This window comes from Diuraphis noxia, unplaced genomic scaffold (genome assembly GCF_037042655.1).
Source record: "Diuraphis noxia isolate RWA-SAM2 unplaced genomic scaffold, SU_Dnox_SAM2 contig0003, whole genome shotgun sequence".
Lineage (NCBI taxonomy): Eukaryota > Metazoa > Arthropoda > Insecta > Hemiptera > Aphididae > Diuraphis > Diuraphis noxia.
This window is the reverse complement of record NW_028301713.1, coordinates 32,715,957-32,733,633: the sequence shown is the minus strand read 5'-3', so window position 1 is coordinate 32,733,633 and position 17,677 is coordinate 32,715,957. Positions and strand designations below refer to the sequence as shown.

Sequence of the window (17,677 nt, the reverse complement as noted above, 5' to 3'; positions counted from 1 at the left end):
ACTCTTGTGATATATTCAAAATTTATACAAAGGTATTTTAATAACATGATTAAATAAATATGGCATTATGGCAACGTTGCATCTTAAATCATGCGAAATCATGCGAAATCATGTATAAATAAATGTAATTTTCGGAATCGTGTAAGGTGTAACTTTATAAATAGTTATTAAAATCCACACGGTTCTGAAAATGTACGATGTCATTTTCTACATCGTTTTTGGAAGGTATAATGCGGGAAGCGGGAATCTCCAAATCGTGTTGCCTTATCGTGGCGGCGTTCTTTAGTCTGAATAAAGTGTTCGATGACAATTCTTAAAAATACATCCAATTATTGGATCTGGTCTATACGATAATATTATCATGACAGATGTATTGAATTACCTCTAATAGTCCGGTGTAGGTACGTCGTACGAATTACATTACATTGCTATATACAGTTTATGTGGAAAAAATTAAATGCTGTCCTCTGTTCACGCATCAATTTTTTACCGCCCTTTAATTGGCGGTAATAAAACGTAGTTAAAAATAATGTTGACTCTTCCTAAATTGTACTCTAGATATCGTCAGTGCCCAGTGGAGAAAGTAGAATTAAAAAAATATAAGAGTTTCATGTTAGTATGTAATTTTCGCGAACAACGTCGATAATAAACATCGAAAAAAGTATAGGGAAACCTCCGTGTTTTCCCAGTTTTAAGGTTTGGTTAATGGTTTAGGATTTTTAAAGCGTTTTCGTAGTCTATAAGTACGTATTTTGTTCCTTAAAGTCATTTCAGATCATATTATAACTCACATACGACAGGATTATCAAAATGTATAGGACTTTATATAGAAGACAATTTTAGCATATAATATTTCGCAAGTACTGCAAACATTTCCGTGGCGTCGGTTCAAACACGAAATAAGTATATTCTGTACATTTATTTAATTAGAATATTTTTAGGTAAGTACAAATGTAATCATCGTTTTTCTAAACATTTTTTTATGCTGAATGTTATTTGTGTGTAACTTTTTAATATTGTATAGGTTATTATTCTTAAATTTGGAATAAAAATATGTTTTTTGCGTGTCATTCATGATTTTTACAGATATTCGTCGTAATCATAATATAAGTAAAATACTAAAATGTATTGTTTCTATCACTCCCATTCGTGGGGACACTATTAAATATTAATATATAATAATATGTATGTTATAAATGTATAGCACAGTACTTTGAATGAATATAAATTATTAAGCAATTCCGTATTTTAAATCATATTTAATTGTTTTAAGGGCGCATATAATATAGATATTTTTAAGACATATTTGCATTTATTTTTTTGTTTGTGTTTTTAAGTTAATAAACATAATAAAAACCCTAAGGTTAACACGGTAAAACAGGAAATATGATGGCCGCCTTATTGGAATCTTATATAAAAATAATATCAATATATGTAATTTGGTTAAATGTATCTACGGCTGTTGGCTATACGTCTGCGTTTCTTCTCATTATTTGTTATGTGGTCCCTTAAATTATTGAATGATAAATAGCCAAGGCTTTCCCTTTTTTTTAAATTATTTAAAAAACACTAATACAAATCACAAAAAAATAGTAATAATAATAAAAAAAATTGAACGTATTCAGGCCGCATTAACCCAGATGGTAAATGAGCGTTTCTTGAGACGGAAAAAAAATTAAGCCACCTATCTGAAAAATAAAATGTTACAATGATTATTTATGAATATTTTCTTTAGTTCAATACCTAAATTTTTTTAAATAATTCATAAGTTTAAATCATTTTAATATTAACTTAGTATTTTTCATTAGTACCTATTTCGTTTACGAGTAATTAGGTGTATTTATGGATACATTAAAAAGTTATACTACTAAACAATTTTTTTAGTTGTGAGTGGTAGGGGAGTAAGCGGCAAAAATTGCTTACTCCATGGCGGCATAGGACCTTAGCCCGACACTGAATATTGAACATATTATGTACACAATATATTATGTTCATATATTTTAGTGTACCTATAATTAATGTGAATATAACACTACATTGTGATGGTTGGTAATTAATATTTTATATTTCTGCATAAATTTTGATTAACTATTAAGTCTAAGGCGGGATAAACTTATCGATAAAATAACTTGTATGACTATGGTTTGTTTTCTAAGTACCTTTCTGGTTACCTACCCCTACATGGTGACAAATTCTATATAATAAAGAAAATATTATTATCATATCAAATAGACACGGCCACACGGGACACTTTAAGGGATGAGGTCAGGCCATGAAATGAAAATTCTCAAATACAACGGTCGTATAATCAACTTATGACTAAAAGTAATCTTAGAAAAATTAGTAATTATTTATCGATACTACAATTATGGAGTTTGGAGTCGTTGATAATAATAATATGGTTGATACTAGATAGCACATCTTTAATAGTAAATTTGGGCATTTATATTAATTTGTTTATTTTCTAGTTAAAGCATTCATTATAGTATGATAACTATGATATGATTTAGATTTTTTTAGTTAAATTGAATTATAATTCGTTAAGTATCTTTATAACTTTATTAAAAGAAATAATGAATTATTTTTTGTTTGATCTCACTGTATAGGTATAAGGGTTTAAAATACAAATAACTGTTCTTTTATTTTATCATTTTGTTAACACATGTAATCATCCAAACCACTGCGGTTATGATTTGCCTAATAAATAACCCCGGAAAAAATATCCCCGGAAAAAATAACCCCGAAAAAAAACCCCCCGAAAAAATAACCACGCGAAAAAATAACCACGGAAAAATTTACCCTATAATAAAAATGATTTGTAAGTAATAAAGTATAAATTTGTAAAACAATGTCAATAATATATAAATAAAAAATTCTCATTATAAACGTGGAATACAATACTATTTGTCAATTTGTCAATTTATAATATAATATAATAATTTGGTAGTAAAGTATAAATTTGTAAAATAATGTCAATAATATATAAATAAAAAATTCTCATTATAAACGTTTTCTTAAAATAAAATAAATTTTTTTTTATAGATTTGAGATTAATTTGAAAACTTATATTATGGGGTTATTTTTTCCGTGGTTATTTTTTCGCGTGGTTATTTTTCCGGGGGTTTTTTTTTTCGGGGTCTAAATTTCCGGGGTTATTTTTTCCGTGGTTATTTTTTCGCGGTACCGCGGTTATAGTGTGCAGAAAGCATATAGTAGGTATACTATACAGTTTTAACATATTTATTATTTAGTCATCATTTAAAAAATTGTAAGTTGCACAATCTCTGTAGGTATTTGTGACCTTTTTCTTAGTATTACATATTTTTAAAGTTTTATGGTTAAATCTTAAATAGAGTTAGTACAATGTTGTTTGCTAACTAGTATTATCGTTCTTGACTTTTAACACTCAACTTCACCAACTCGCGTACGATTTTTTCATAACTCGCCCGTCTATCACTGATAATATTCTTAATCAAATGTACTTGTTGTACGCTTACTATGGATTGTAAACATTATGTCAATAAATATTATAAATAAAAACAAACTTGCCTGTCTTTGTTAAAAAGTCAGGCGCCACGTAATAAATATCACGTGATTTATCAAATCTCCCATGATGTTAAGCAGGTTAGCGCAGATACGCCATATTAGATATAAATAATATAATATTATTTGGACTCATTGTTCCTTCAATGTTGTTATGCTGTAAATTATTGTTTACGTGTTGGAAACCAAAACGCATAATAGTCTATAGCTTGGTATATCGCCACGTGTATATGCATGTGACATGTCTACTTCTGGTGGGTAGAGAGAGAATGGTAGTTCAGTAGTTTTGCCAAACGCGCATTTCGAGTCGACACTGCTGTGCTATCGCTATATTGTAACACACAAGCGGCACGCATTTCCTTTGTTCGGTTGCCGAGTAACATCGTGTACGATCTGTGTCCCCTGCACACCACCTGTTCGACGTGACTACCTATGACCTACCATGCCGACCCATGCCGAGTCCCGAGGCCCAAGACCACGTCGAAACCGAACAAACGATTCACAATGTCTTCAACATCCCGCCGTCTGACGGCCACCTGTTCCACCTGCTCGCAGACTCTTCCCCGCCACTGACGCAAACAGGTATAGGTACCTACTCACGAGGGTGGCGTGTCACACTATACATCGCAATGCGTGTAACGAGGGAGTCTAAAACCGTGATTTTCGATTTTCGAAAAGGTACCGGGTCCATGGTGGCGCGACCCTAATCGCACGCAGTGCCGTGGGTTCAAAGAACCATTTTTTCTTCGATTCGTGTATTACGTGAACAAAGCTCGCGGGTGGTTCTTTAGTGTACAAGGTTGGGTGGAAATATGATATTATCGTGTCGTGAACGTCACCGATCACAGCATTATCGCGATATCTATGGATCGCGGACGTCTAGAGCCTTTCCTCAAATCGTGTTTTTAAAAATAAACTACTCGACGGGACGATAAGACGAAAGTTTCCCTCGTGTTGCGACGCGTGTAGTGTGTACGGAATCGATTATTATTGAATAACTATAAAAACAACTAACAATAATGACAGATTGACAGCGTATATTTTACACGCGGTCCCCTGTAGTCCTGTACAATATAGCGGATTCGTAAAAATACTAAAAATACATTTGGAAATAATCGTGGCGGTCGTCTAAACTCGGATGTATAACCGATCGTTTGGCGTTATCTCGCACGTGTACACGGATAGCTGCCGCGGCCCCTTATAATTAATGCTTCGGTGCTATTACTATAGATCTGGTTAATAATTGTCACGCGGCAGTGTTTGATTGTTATATGTATATACATTGTATTATGTATTTTATATTGTTGTGATAAAATAATATTGTGCCGCCGTCGCCGTCGCAATCACCGACATCGTGCACCTGCAAAATGTCTAAAACACGATTTAGACGATAATATCGAATATTATTATTGTTATTATTATCGTTTATTATTTGGTGCCGCAGAAGCCCCAGCCGGACGGGCTCACGATCGGGCGGGGGTACGGTATCCGACGGGGTACGAGCTGCACGTCGGGTCCGTCGTCCGTCGGTACATCAGCGGCACATCTTGACCGACGACCGTCAGTCTTCAGTAGTTCAGTACTCACCTCTCAGTACTCGTCACTCGTCACTCGTCCGTCGCGAAGTCGCCCGCAAACAGCCGGCCAGGGATCCACATACCCCGCTAAATTATATAATATTATCCGGATTCCAGAGTGACGAGTGAGTGTTTCCCGTTTTTTGAATTCGTGTTCAACAGACTGACGGACGGGACAACGACGGTTCATATTTATAATTATAATAATATTGTTGTAAATTTACCTACCAACGTATTGTTATTTTTTTTGTAAATCGCGCAATAAACAACCACCGTTTCAGAATTCTTCAACATTAGTTTCTGCAGCGGTTATTCGATCAAAAAAAGAAAAAAAACCGAAAACTTTATTATAACGACTTCGGGGAAGTTCGCCGTCGACTGCAACAGGACCATAACGAGGCCTGGTCTCCGTCACTGCCAACTTCGGTGTTTACGCGATAATACTATGGTAAGTGACCGCCTCCCATTTATATAGAGCTATAATAGACGAAAGTTTATATTTTCCTGGTTTTTTGTTCCTGACCACGTTATGCGTCGGCTTCAAGACCCAAAACAATTTGTTTATTTGGGCTTGACGATGTGTGTCGTATTTTAAAATTGACTGTGGTCAAATTTGTGTGTAGAGTTATTTTATTATCGGTTTGCCTACAATACCATATTTTACATGTAGTCGACCAAAAAAATAATATTTTTATCTTACTAGTGTTGTGTGTTTTATTTTGTAAATAACTGTAAGACTGTTATTCAATATTTATTTCAGGCTTTAAATCATAAAAGACATACTGATAAATGGTGGGAAACAGAGTACAGTGACAACATACATTCATATTTACAGTACCATGAAGTTAAATGGAGGATAGTATATGGAGCCAGATCGCCTCAAGTAATGCTTATAAAATAATATAATTTTAGTATAATTTAGTATAGGAATTTCAGTTTTATGCAAAATTAAATAATATTATTTTTTATAGTTACTATAACTGTTCTCAATATAAATTTTTGATTATAGAGAGTAGTTATCAACTTTTTATCCGTGTAATTGATATAGTTTATTTATATTAGGTATATATAAATATATTTTAGATTTTAAATAAATAAAAAACCGTATCCAGACATTAATGTTCCTCATTTTTAGATTCATTTGCGACCTGTGTTGTTAAAAACAATTAGAAGTATAGCCAAGTCATGTGAAATTTCAAATGTATGTGTTCATTTGGCTGTCACTTTGATGGATTTATTTATGGATAACCATGATCTAAAGTTTGATACTATCATGCTAGTCTCTTTTGCATGCTTAACATTAGCTGGTAAGTGTTATTATTACTGTTTTTAACTATCAATCTAAAGGTAAACTACATCAATTTTATTTCCATAGCAAAAATTGAAGAACATTGCTTAAATATACCAAAGTTAAAAACCATGCAAAATGTCATTAGTAAAGATGTAACAAATTCCCACTTTCGTAAAGTTGAGATGAAAATTTTAATGTTTTTCGAGTTCAACGTTGCAATACCTACAGTTGCACATTTCATTGAATTTTATAAAGACCATTTTTACTGTGATAATGATTTTTATCATAATGAATTTACAAGTATTTTAAAAGATAAATTCAACAGAATGATAATATCATACCAGGATGCATCATTGGAAAGTTAGTATTCTGTATTGATTGAATTCATACATGTTTTATGATATAATTATTGCTCAATATAGTTTTTAACTACTTTTATTATATCTACATTTTAAGTTTGAGGGTACACAGCTATAGGTTTTAGAATTTATTAGCTTTTGAATTTTTATAAAACTAATAGGTAGGTGGTCTTAAGTTAATTAATAATTACTACAGGTAACCAGTAGATCTAAATCAATATCATTTATTCATTTCTATGATAATTGATAACCTTTAAATTTAACCTGTTTGTTTCTTATTAGTCTGAGTTTATTTTGACATACGATGCTTAAGAATAGTGACACAACTCAAAAATTGGCATTTTCGAGATTATTATGAAAATGCATTGCAAAATACCCATATTTTTAAGTGCAAGAACAACTTTTTTTTTGTTTCCGAAAATCGTAGTAAGATGGTTGTAGTGTCGTTATTCCCTTATCGCATAATCGAAATCTTTAATCCGCTGTACTGAAAGATCTACTTTTTTGAGTTGTGTCACTATTCTTGTGCACCAACAAATTTATATATATGACTCACATGTAACATACTATGCAATTTTTGTAATATATTATGTTAGGTTGAAAACTCTGTCTGTAGATCAGACAACAAACCACATCTTCCATTTACTATTTATTGTGATACATCTGAATATGTGACTCAATATTCTAAATTTAAAGATGTCCATACCTAATTCTTTTTTATATTTCTACTAATTGGAAACATAGATTTGTTTAGAGTGATGAATTTATGTAATTTATCCATAAGTTGTACTTAAAACAAGTTGTCCCAAGAATTAAAAAGCTAAAACCAATGGTAAATTAATAATGAACTACTAAGAGCCACCAGAGATGTATTTGAATTTTTTGAAAATTGTATCTATAGTTAAATGTGTTGTAAATATATTATATAATGTAATTTTTATGTGTTTCAGGCATAAAACTAATATCTTATAATCCGTCAATGGTTGCAGCTAGTATTATATTAACTACTAGGCATACATTAGGATTGGTCCCATGTTGGACTGCACAACTACGAAAAGTGACTGGATATTTAAAAAAAGATCTCGTGCAGTGTTGTTCTCTATTAGGGTATTTTTTTTAATTATCTTTATTATATATTTTATTTGGTGATTTTTTTTTTATTTTAACGTGTGTGAATTTGATGTTAGGTGTATTGTTTTGATAAACTGGACACTTCTATTGCACTAAAAACTCTGTTACAAGCAGAAACCAATTTTTTCTATTCGAAATTAAGTGTTATTATTTATATTTTTGATTTTTATTAATGGTTTTGTCAATCTGAGATTTTTTATTAGATTTTTTTATGCTTGCCAATTAAATTAATGACTATATTTATTTTACTTTAATAAATGGTACAATCGCAATTAAATATAATTTTTCTTTTGATTTTTCAACCACCATTTCTGTCTTATGTTTTATTTATTATTGTCATTAAATTGTAATTACTAATTAAAACATTGTTTTACAGAAGAAATGTAATGCAGCACAGAAAACTTGTGCCAGTAGATGAAGGATACCTTAGTTCTTCTCCAGGTTTTCAATCTCCAATTATCATGGCAAGTAAAAAGAAAAGAAGTCACATTGATGTACCAAATGTAATTTTATCAAAACGAACAGCATTCTAAAATTTTTACAACTGTGATAAGTTATCCTATAATTATTCCTATTTTCCTAGTTGTGTCATTTCACAATGCCTATCCTAAGTTATTTATTTGTTTCTATTTAAAAGTATATTGTGATATTTATTCATAAAGCTCAATTTATTTTATGAGACTGAATTTTGTTTTATTGGGTAATTTATATTTATTATTTTTTTGTTCTTGTTATAAACTTTAATTTTTATTTATTTATATTTAATTGTTTGTGTTGATAAAACTAGTTAAAAGTGTATTCAATCATTTATTATGCAATTGTTGTCTAAATTCCAAAAAGGTAGATTGAATCTAATTGTAAAATACAATTATGTTAACTAAAAATGCATTTACTTTTTAATAATTAATGAACTTCCTTTAGCGTCTAATTCAAAGACGTTACATTGGCGAATTCTTTAACAAGTAGAAAAATTTGGTAGTAAGAGTATATGAGACCATAATATTACAAGAACAATTACATATCAATGTTAAAATTTTTTAAAACAATAGCTACTAGATTTCTTTAGTTATGGCCATTCATCTAAAAAGTATTGCAACTAGGTATTTAAATAAATAAATGGCTATTGTTTAACTTCTTTATTCTTAGAGATCTATAAAATGGATTAAAGTAAAAGTAATTTATGAAAAGTATACTATCTTAGTTTAAAAAAAACTAGTTATTTTATTTTAATTTAATATTTTTAAATATACCTAATAAAAACAAGCATTTGACATGTATTTGAATACTTGACGAGTAATAGTTGGTAATTAGTGTTACAGTCAGCATTTAAGTTTATTTTTATTAATGTTTTTTTCTTTTTTAAATTGAAATCTAAAATTTATTTGACTATTTTAGTGTATAAATTTGAAGTTGTTTGCTATTTTAAAATTAATGTTAAAATATTTATATAAATATGAAATACAAAATACATTAGAAAAAATACTGGCAACAATTAAATCGATTACTCTCTAACTTATAAACAGTATGTACCATGTAGTCAAATAGCATTCATGTACATGTTAATTGTGATTTCTCCTTGGTTATAGATCAACCAATGTCTAATAATCCAATTACTATTGAATAAATTATTTTCAATTGATTAATCTCAATTTTTATTTACATCCTTGAATTAAAACTGATCAATGCACATCCACAATAAAAATAAATTGTTATAAGTCATAACTAACTGGATCATAATATAATACACAAATCTCAGTAATCCAAGAGTTAATAAAGAAATATTAAAGTAATTTGAAAATATACAATTTATTAAATATTAAAGTTAACTTACCATTTTAAAGATGAATTTGACTTGAGTTTGATTAAAAAAAAATGAATGTAGGTTTTTTAGGGTTTGAATATAAAATTATAATATAATGATTACAGAATTTAATGTGTGCTTTTTTTTTATGTTTACATTTGGGGTTTGTCTTTATAGAAATTTGACTTATATCAGAAGGAGTTTAATATAACAAATAATTTTTTGCAATACATTTTTTTACTATTTGTGGGTATATTTACTTTTTATAGGTTCAAAGTCTGAGCTATAATTGTACATATAAAATATATAACCAGCAGTATAATAATATCATATGCATACCCTTAATAATTGACCAATATAACACATTCAACACAAAGAAAACACTTATAATTTAATATTTATTTTACAAGTGTTTATTTGATTATTACTCCCCTTAATTTTGAAAGTTAAATTTGTTAAATTTTATAAAAAATAATTAAGTAACCATAGAAAGTGTCATCAATAGGTGGCGGCTCTTTTATCAAATTATTTTCTTGTGAATGTACACTTAGCACATATTCTTATTGTATTAATGATACAGATTGTATATTACATGTGAAAATAAAAATAAAATAAAATAGAACCTTAAATCTTCTATTGAAAAATATTTAAAACAAAAGTAACAAAATACTTAGCATAATTTATTTTTGATACATTTCTTACCATTTGAACATTAAAAATAACATTGGTTACAAATATACAAATAAAATTTACCTGAAATCATTAGTTACCAATATCCAGAAAATTGTTATAACTCAAAGAGACAATTTAATTGAGTAAGGAACATTTCATGTTTAATCATAAAAAACAACAGTTATACTTATTACCCGCACAATATCTAATATTCATAAAATATATTACATTTCAATACAGATCAATAATTATAATTAGTAATTGATAAGTGATTACTAAAAAGAAAGAAATTATTATATTGATAGCAGGAGATAAAACAAGTGTATTTTGACTTCATTTTCAAATATCTGCCAAATAGTACATATTTTCTAATGATAATTGGCACCCAAATTCCAAAACAAAATAAATTTCCATGTTCAGCAACTGAGAATCAATTGCTATTGATATAGGTCATAGATGTAATTGTATTTATTCTTCAATTTTTAATGGGAATTCAAATTTTATCAAAATAAAACCCCATATCAATTGGGAAATTTTTCAAACCGAGGTAATCTTTTTAATTTGCATTTAAGCACATTAAAACTTTTGTGAGTAATAGTTAAGAAGAATTCATTAAGACATAAGAATACCAGAAATTCAACACTTGATGGACTAGTCCCAAGAAGCCTCACCTAAGAATAATACTGTAAATACATATTTTTCTTACTTCTCAATAAAAAAAAATGGAAACTTAACAGTAGAATACTAATATTTTGGGCATTTGAAATCTGTACTTATCAAAATTGAGTAATTTATATTTTCTAATTTAATTTTGGAATGAATTAAATTATGATGTTACATGATCCAATTTTAATCAATTTAGCTGTTTTAATGAATGTTTGTTCTTAATCGTATTAGTTACCAATTACTGATGATATTGATTCAAATTAGAAGTGTTATTTTAATTTAGTGCATTTAAACATACTAGAGTTGTAGAATATTAATTTATTATTAAGATGTTATTATTTTTATTAATTATCTGACGTATTGGTGAATTGTTTTTTTTTTCAAACTAGATGCTACCATTCATTAATACAAAAATGTATATATACTAGTAATAATGTAGTACACTCCTTTTTCAATCAACTTACAAATTTAATTATTTTCTGAACTCATCGCTTGAGCAGCATCTGCAAGTGTTGAAAGGTTATCAGGCGGTACTTCTCCATTAATATCATTAGCATGCTGTTCCTCTTTTTCAATTAATTCAGCAGCCGCTTGTAAAGATGCTAATCCTGGACTATTTATTTCGTTAACATCTGTTCGTAAGTGACGATGCTCTGTACGTACTTCAAATGTATGTAATGGTAGCTGTTCAAGCCATAATTGCATACTAGATATAAAGACTTAAGGTTTATTTATATAACATAATTAATTTAATAACCTCGTCATATTAAGTGGTTTCAAATTGGCGTGGATTAAGAGGGTCTTTAAGTTTTCTTAAATACAAAATTAATTATTTGAACAATAATACAATTAAGAGGACGCTACACCCGCATGTGTTGTCTCCGTCTTACAAGTGCGTAACATTGCAAAAACTGTTTCGCGCGGAAAAGAACCGAGAAAGATACAGTTATAACTAAGAAACAAAATTTTCATCACATAAAAAAGAGAATTTTGTCTGTGCAATATCGTTTTTATTTTTTCGATATCACTTATACAAAAAAAATTCTTATTGTTTGATAATACATTAATTTCGTGTTTTTTAAGCATAAATAACTTTTTTTGTAGTTCTGATATCGAAAAAATAAAAACAATATTGCACAGACAAAATTCTCTTTTTTATGTGATGAAAATTTCGTTTCTTAGTTATAACTGTATCTTTCTCAGTTCTTTCCCGCGCGAAACAGTTTTTGCAATGTTACGCACTTATAAGACGGAGACAACACATGCAGGTGTATCGTCCTCTTAAGAGTACGTGATACCCGCATGTGTTGGTTCCGTCTTACCAGTGCATTATATATTAAATTTTACGTTCAGCAGAACACGTGTAGCTCCGTTACCTTAATAATTAGAGTAAATTGACCTCTTGTAAAATTAAAAGGTATGATTGTTATCTAGACAACCTCATATGCTTTTTATTATATTTAAATTTTAAAGCAAGTTATGAGTATTTTAAGATGCACAAAAAAATTGAAAATTTTAAAATACTCATAACTCGCTTTAAATTTAATATATAATAAAAAGCATATGAGGTTGTCTAGATAATAATCTTACCTTTAAATTTTATAAAAGGTCTATTTACTCTTAATTTTTAAGCTAACGGAGCTACACGTGTTCTGATGAACGTAAAATTTACTATGTAATGCACTTGTAAGACGGAGACAACATATGCAGGTATCACGTCCTCTTAAGTACTAAGCGTGATGTGCAGATACTTTCTAAAACACATAGTAAATACCCATGGCCTATGCCCTATGACCTCGACAATTTTTTTTTTTATAAGAAGCATTTTTATAATTCTGAATCTATTTAGTAATAATTTATACATAATAATATTTTTGTCAAAGGATACGAGCTCTCTTCTTTCTCTACTTTGATAATGGTTGGAATTATGTACTTGGCTCTAAATTCAGATACTTGATCATTGAGCTCAACAAAATCTAAACGCTCATGCATGCCATCATTACCAAATTTTGAATTATATTTGTCATAATGCACTTCTTCTAATACCAAACCTAAACCTGGAGCGATAGGTAAATCAAGACGATCAGGTTGCCAAGAACGTTCAATCACATCATGCTTTGCTACACCTCGACAAATAGCAATAATCACACCAACCATTTTACGAATCTGATGCAGCATAAAACTTTGTCCTAAAACCAAATTAAAACATAAACACTCTTCTTATATTAAAACCATATTTTTATAATTATTACCTCTAACATACAGTGATATTAATTCAACACCATCTTTTTCATATGGCTTATCACAGTAAAAACTAACCATGTACCTTTGTGCACTTGGATCACCTGGTTTTCTGAACATTATATAATCCAAATTTATAATTTTTGACATAATTTGTATATAATGAAATTTTAAAATTTAGAGGACGTCGCACCCGCGTGTGTTGTCTCCGTCTTACATACGTACGACATAGGAAATGTTTGTTCGCTAGTTTCAATAGGGTATTGTCAGTTTTGATATTAAAGTGAATCCACTTATTATAAAACTTTTAGGTAGCAACATTATCTGTGTTCTCTCGTTGGTTTTTTACGATAGTTTAATTTTTAAGTGAGTTATGGGTATGTAAATTATGAATATTTTAAAATGTTCATAACTCACTTAAAAATTAAAATATCGTAAAAAACCAACTAGAGAACACAGATAATTTTACTACCTAAAAGTTTGATAATAGGTGGATTCACTCTAATATCAAAACTGACAATGCCCTATTGAAACTAGTGAACAAACATTTCCTAGGTCGTACGTGTGTAAGACGGAGACAACACATGCGAGTTAGACGTCATCTTAAATATTGCAAAAACTGTTTAGAGCAGAACAGAACCAAGTTGTAATCCAAGCTAAGCAACCAAATTTTCACACTATAAAAAGGAGAATATTTACAGTGCAACATTGTTTTTATTATTTCGATATCAGAACTAAAAAAAAGTTATTCAAGGTTAAAAATTCAAAAATAATGAATTCTTAAAGATTCAGAACTTTTTTCATAATTGTGATATCAAAAAATTAAAAACAATGTTACGCAGTAATAGTTATAGTCTTTATAGTTTAAAAATTTGGTCACTTAGCTTGGATGTGTTTAGCTTGAGCAGTTCTTTTTCGCAATGTTTTACACTTGTAAGACGGAAACAACAGTGCGGGTGAAGCATCCTCTTAAAGAATTTACTATCCTTTGAACTTACTTTTTAGAAGTATAATTATGATAGTTGTGACATCCTAAGAAACTCTTGACAACTTCATTTATTCTATTAACAACAGTGGCATCAATCCTATAATTAAAATCTATGGTAGCTTCTGATGGTGCAAAAGCAAAAGTTGGACATGTGTATGAATATGTTCGTCCATCACAAGAATTTTTACTGTTGAAACCTTTCGTTACTCTTCTGATGTCAAGAACCCTAATTTGTTCTGGTAAAGCTGTATTAATAACTTGTTTATCTACATCTTCAGCTGAAATGGTTAGTAAAAGTTAAATTAGAATCAGGATTTAACTTACTCATAAAAATGACAAAATATTAAAATATACATTTTTAAATTATGATATCATGTTTTCAGGGTTTAAAACATATATGCTTAATTTTTATTTTCTCAATTTTGTATTTAAAGTTCTCACAACATAGTTGGGAATTGGGATGTCGTAGATTTTATTCTGAAGAAATAATTTTCATAACATATTATCAAAATATATTTTAGGTAAATAATTAATACAATTATTGGAAAATATACTTTTATCAGCATAACATTTTTAAAAATGTTTGTATCTATAAAACATGATATTATGGAGGGAGAAGGAGTATTTTGTGGTATGTAGATCTTTAAGTTATAATTTGAAAACAAGAATTCTTTAAGTTCCAAGAGACACTTATTATTTTTAAAATATATAACTTTGTTAGTAATAAAAAATAAATAATAAATAATAATCATATAAAAACATACCTAAAATACCAAAGGCAGGATGGAAAATTACTACAATTTATGTTGTTAAGTATTGAAAATACTTACGTAATAAAAGTGAAATTATTTGTCTTAGAGCAGATACTCCTTTGTCAGTTCTAGCAGCACGTTGAAATTGCATAGTTTGAATTTGTTCAAAACCTTCATCAGTAATTAAATTTTTTGATTTTAATGCAAGCAACAGCTCTTCTTCAACTGTCTTTACACCCTTATTTCTATAAGTTACAAAAAATTTAGAAATTATATTTGCCAAATTATGTTTTATAATTACCTCTGTAAACCTAAATATCCTTGTCCAGAGTATGCCAATAATATAGCACATTTTTTTCTTTTGACCTTTGGTTCTATACATAGTTTTTTAGTCACAAAATTCTCATCATCCTCCGATAGCGGATGTTTCTGATTGATTATCGGATCAGACACCATCGTGCGGACAGTGAATAGAGTTGCTCCAAACGATGTTCGACAGACTATTATAAAAATGAATGATATCAGAATAATTACACAACTCTATAGACTAACATCTATAGCAATATCGCTCAAATAATATAATATATATCCTGGCAATACCTACTACTGTGTACCTGATTTTATAGGCAACAAGGCTTTAAGTAACTGACGAGTGGACAATACCATTTAGCACAATTTATTACACTTTCAACAAAAACGATATTTACAGAACGTGTGTAAAAGATGTTTTTATTTTGAACAACAATATTTTATAAGTAAATTTTAACAACCCAGCATCGGCTAGCCCCAGAACGTTTCATCAACTTTTAAATTTTCGGACAAATTGGCAGGATTGCGCGTTCGAGATAATACATTTAGAGTACACAATATCATACTCATAATTTATAGTAGTTAATTGATGTGGAAATGACAACAATTTAAGATTACACGACAAACATTTGAACAATACACATGCTTAAAATTAAAAATATTGCTTCCACATTAAGGGGGAATCAAAAAATGTGAAAATTAATAAAATTATAGCATTTTGTGACGAACGTATACCGTGTTACCGGTAACGCAATTCTGGTATAAAAACCGTCCGGACAACGTTTCTCGAACAACCGGGTTAGGACGTCATTCCGAAGAGCATATTTTACACACTGTGGCGCCTGCGCGTTGTCACGACGGTAGTACCATAGAACAGTAGTACAGTACTGCGATGGTGGCAAAATGCAGCCTGAGTTCCCGTACTATCATGCGAAATTTAGTAATTAGTATTTACTATTTAATATTAATTAAATAAAATTTCTGATTTACGTCTACAGTGTCGGCACTCAGTACCAATTGTCTTGAATAGATATGCAATTTAAAGTTTCTAGAGGCCAATGTTTTGGGACTTTATAATCTTATATAGGATCATACAGTTATGATTTTTCATCAATAAAACATCGAAAATTAGTAAAATTGAATACTTTTCAAAGAGTTTTTTTTTCCAAAAGCATACGTTAACCTCTTTTGTAGATAGCAAGTAACGGACTTGTTTGCGACTCAAGATTCTAATTAAAGTAGAGTATCTTGCATATAAATTTCTCCTACCATAACATTATTTCACACCTTTTTTATCTACGAACAACGTAATTTATAAATACAAATAAACGGTAAAATTGTAGGATGTAACAAGGACAAGATAAAAAGGTCACGGGTTGCCAGTGTAATACCCAATACACCATCAATAACCTAGAAAATAGAAATTTATCGCCACTCTAATATTGTGTGCGAATGATTACAATCAAATCATTAGGCTACTACATTATTTTATATGTAGCATGTGATGTGTCGCTCAGTCATATAAAATCTGTACAATACTACAACATAGCAAAAACTGTACTGAGCGGGATAGATGTGATAGAACCACACTATTCACACAGGCTGTGGTACCTGTCTATATTATAATAGAGGGATACATGAGAGGCCAAGAGGCCTAATAATGTTAGAAAATGTGATATAAGATCTACCTCGGAATTTTTACTGGTAATTCAATTAACAATCTTCCATCGATTTTTTGATATTTTGTTGGAATTCAATAACGAACAATAATAGAAACATGTAACCAAATACATGGTAGGTAACATTTTCAAACTATTTGGCCTATTTTTAGGCGTTTCACATTTATTTCTATAAACATCGTCCATCTGACCAAAAATCTTGAAATCTTGAAAAAAAGTCCAGTTTGACTTATTGATTATTGAATTTGAAATTGATAATACTGAAAAATTTGATAAAATACAATTTAAGACCATAAATAATTAAGATTAATATTTATTTCGTTTTCGAATAGGTACATTAATGGTCAATATTAATTAAAAATTCTCCCACCGATGTTTCATCAATGACCACTCTATCACATAAGTTTTTTAAACGTTCACCGGTGTTACTAAACTTCCGTTTTTTTTATCCTGGAATCCCTTTACCGAATTCTTGTAATGCTATTTTAGCTCTATCTACTCTTAACTCTTCACGCGTTTTAGAAATTAACTTCCCAAAACGGTTGGGTGCGCGTATCCGACCAAATGCGTAAAACGGTAGTTCCAACTTCCTACTATTATATGTATCTGGTATTTAGCGATACGTATTTTGAGTAAGTGATAAAAATCACCTTGAATGCGGACGTGTT

At 29.6% G+C, this 17,677-nt stretch overlaps 2 protein-coding genes across 7 annotated transcripts; one reads left to right on the top strand and one right to left on the bottom strand.

Moving 5' to 3' along the window:
- The first annotated feature begins 3,854 nt into the window (after window positions 1-3,854).
- On the top strand, window positions 3,855-8,785 carry CycJ (Cyclin J). 3 transcript variants are annotated; one of them, XM_089224583.1, is made up of 7 exons: window positions 3,857-4,125; window positions 5,402-5,568; window positions 5,881-6,003; window positions 6,256-6,427; window positions 6,496-6,771; window positions 7,721-7,877; window positions 7,958-8,323. In XM_089224583.1, exons 1-7 carry the CDS (start codon window positions 3,996-3,998, stop codon window positions 7,995-7,997), a joined length of 1,065 nt encoding a protein of 354 aa, XP_089080709.1. In that variant the 5' UTR covers window positions 3,857-3,995; the 3' UTR covers window positions 7,998-8,323. The 3 variants fall into 3 exon arrangements, with proteins under 3 accessions (XP_089080711.1, XP_089080709.1, XP_015370744.2); XM_015515258.2 differs by having other exon boundaries at window positions 3,864-4,125; window positions 8,278-8,785; XM_089224585.1 differs by lacking the exon at window positions 6,496-6,771 and having other exon boundaries at window positions 3,855-4,125; window positions 8,278-8,785.
- Window positions 8,786-10,092: 1,307 nt separating this feature from the next.
- Pus1 (Pseudouridine synthase 1) lies at window positions 10,093-17,150 on the bottom strand. 4 transcript variants are annotated; one of them, XM_015515246.2, is made up of 7 exons: window positions 17,019-17,150; window positions 15,323-15,521; window positions 15,100-15,266; window positions 14,280-14,547; window positions 13,293-13,393; window positions 12,929-13,229; window positions 10,093-11,746 (listed from the first exon to the last, which is right to left on the bottom strand). In XM_015515246.2, exons 2-7 carry the CDS (start codon window positions 15,475-15,477, stop codon window positions 11,509-11,511), a joined length of 1,230 nt encoding a protein of 409 aa, XP_015370732.1. In that variant the 5' UTR covers window positions 15,478-15,521; window positions 17,019-17,150; the 3' UTR covers window positions 10,093-11,508. The 4 variants fall into 4 exon arrangements, with proteins under 4 accessions (XP_015370732.1, XP_015370707.1, XP_015370714.1 ...); XM_015515221.2 differs by lacking the exon at window positions 17,019-17,150 and adding an exon at window positions 15,636-16,037; XM_015515228.2 differs by lacking the exon at window positions 17,019-17,150 and adding an exon at window positions 15,622-16,036.
- Window positions 17,151-17,677: the final 527 nt, after the last annotated feature.

What these genes read in the sequence shown, in the direction of transcription:
- CycJ (XM_015515258.2), top strand. Translation starts at nt 3,996, where the DNA reads ATGCCGAGTCCCGAGGCCCAAGACCACGTCGAAACCGAACAAACGATT. An exon ending in CCCGCCACTGACGCAAACAG is followed by an intron (nt 4,126 to 5,401) that starts GTATAGGTACCT and finishes CCACCGTTTCAG; the next exon opens with AATTCTTCAACATTAGTTTC. An exon ending in ATGGAGCCAGATCGCCTCAA is followed by an intron (nt 6,004 to 6,255) that starts GTAATGCTTATA and finishes CCTCATTTTTAG; the next exon opens with ATTCATTTGCGACCTGTGTT.
- Pus1 (XM_015515221.2), bottom strand. Translation starts at nt 15,687, where the DNA reads ATGGTATTGTCCACTCGTCAGTTACTTAAAGCCTTGTTGCCTATAAAA. An exon ending in GGATATTTAGGTTTACAGAG is followed by an intron (nt 15,267 to 15,322) that starts GTAATTATAAAA and finishes TGTAACTTATAG; the next exon opens with AAATAAGGGTGTAAAGACAG. An exon ending in AATAATTTCACTTTTATTAC is followed by an intron (nt 14,548 to 15,099) that starts GTAAGTATTTTC and finishes TAACCATTTCAG; the next exon opens with CTGAAGATGTAGATAAACAA.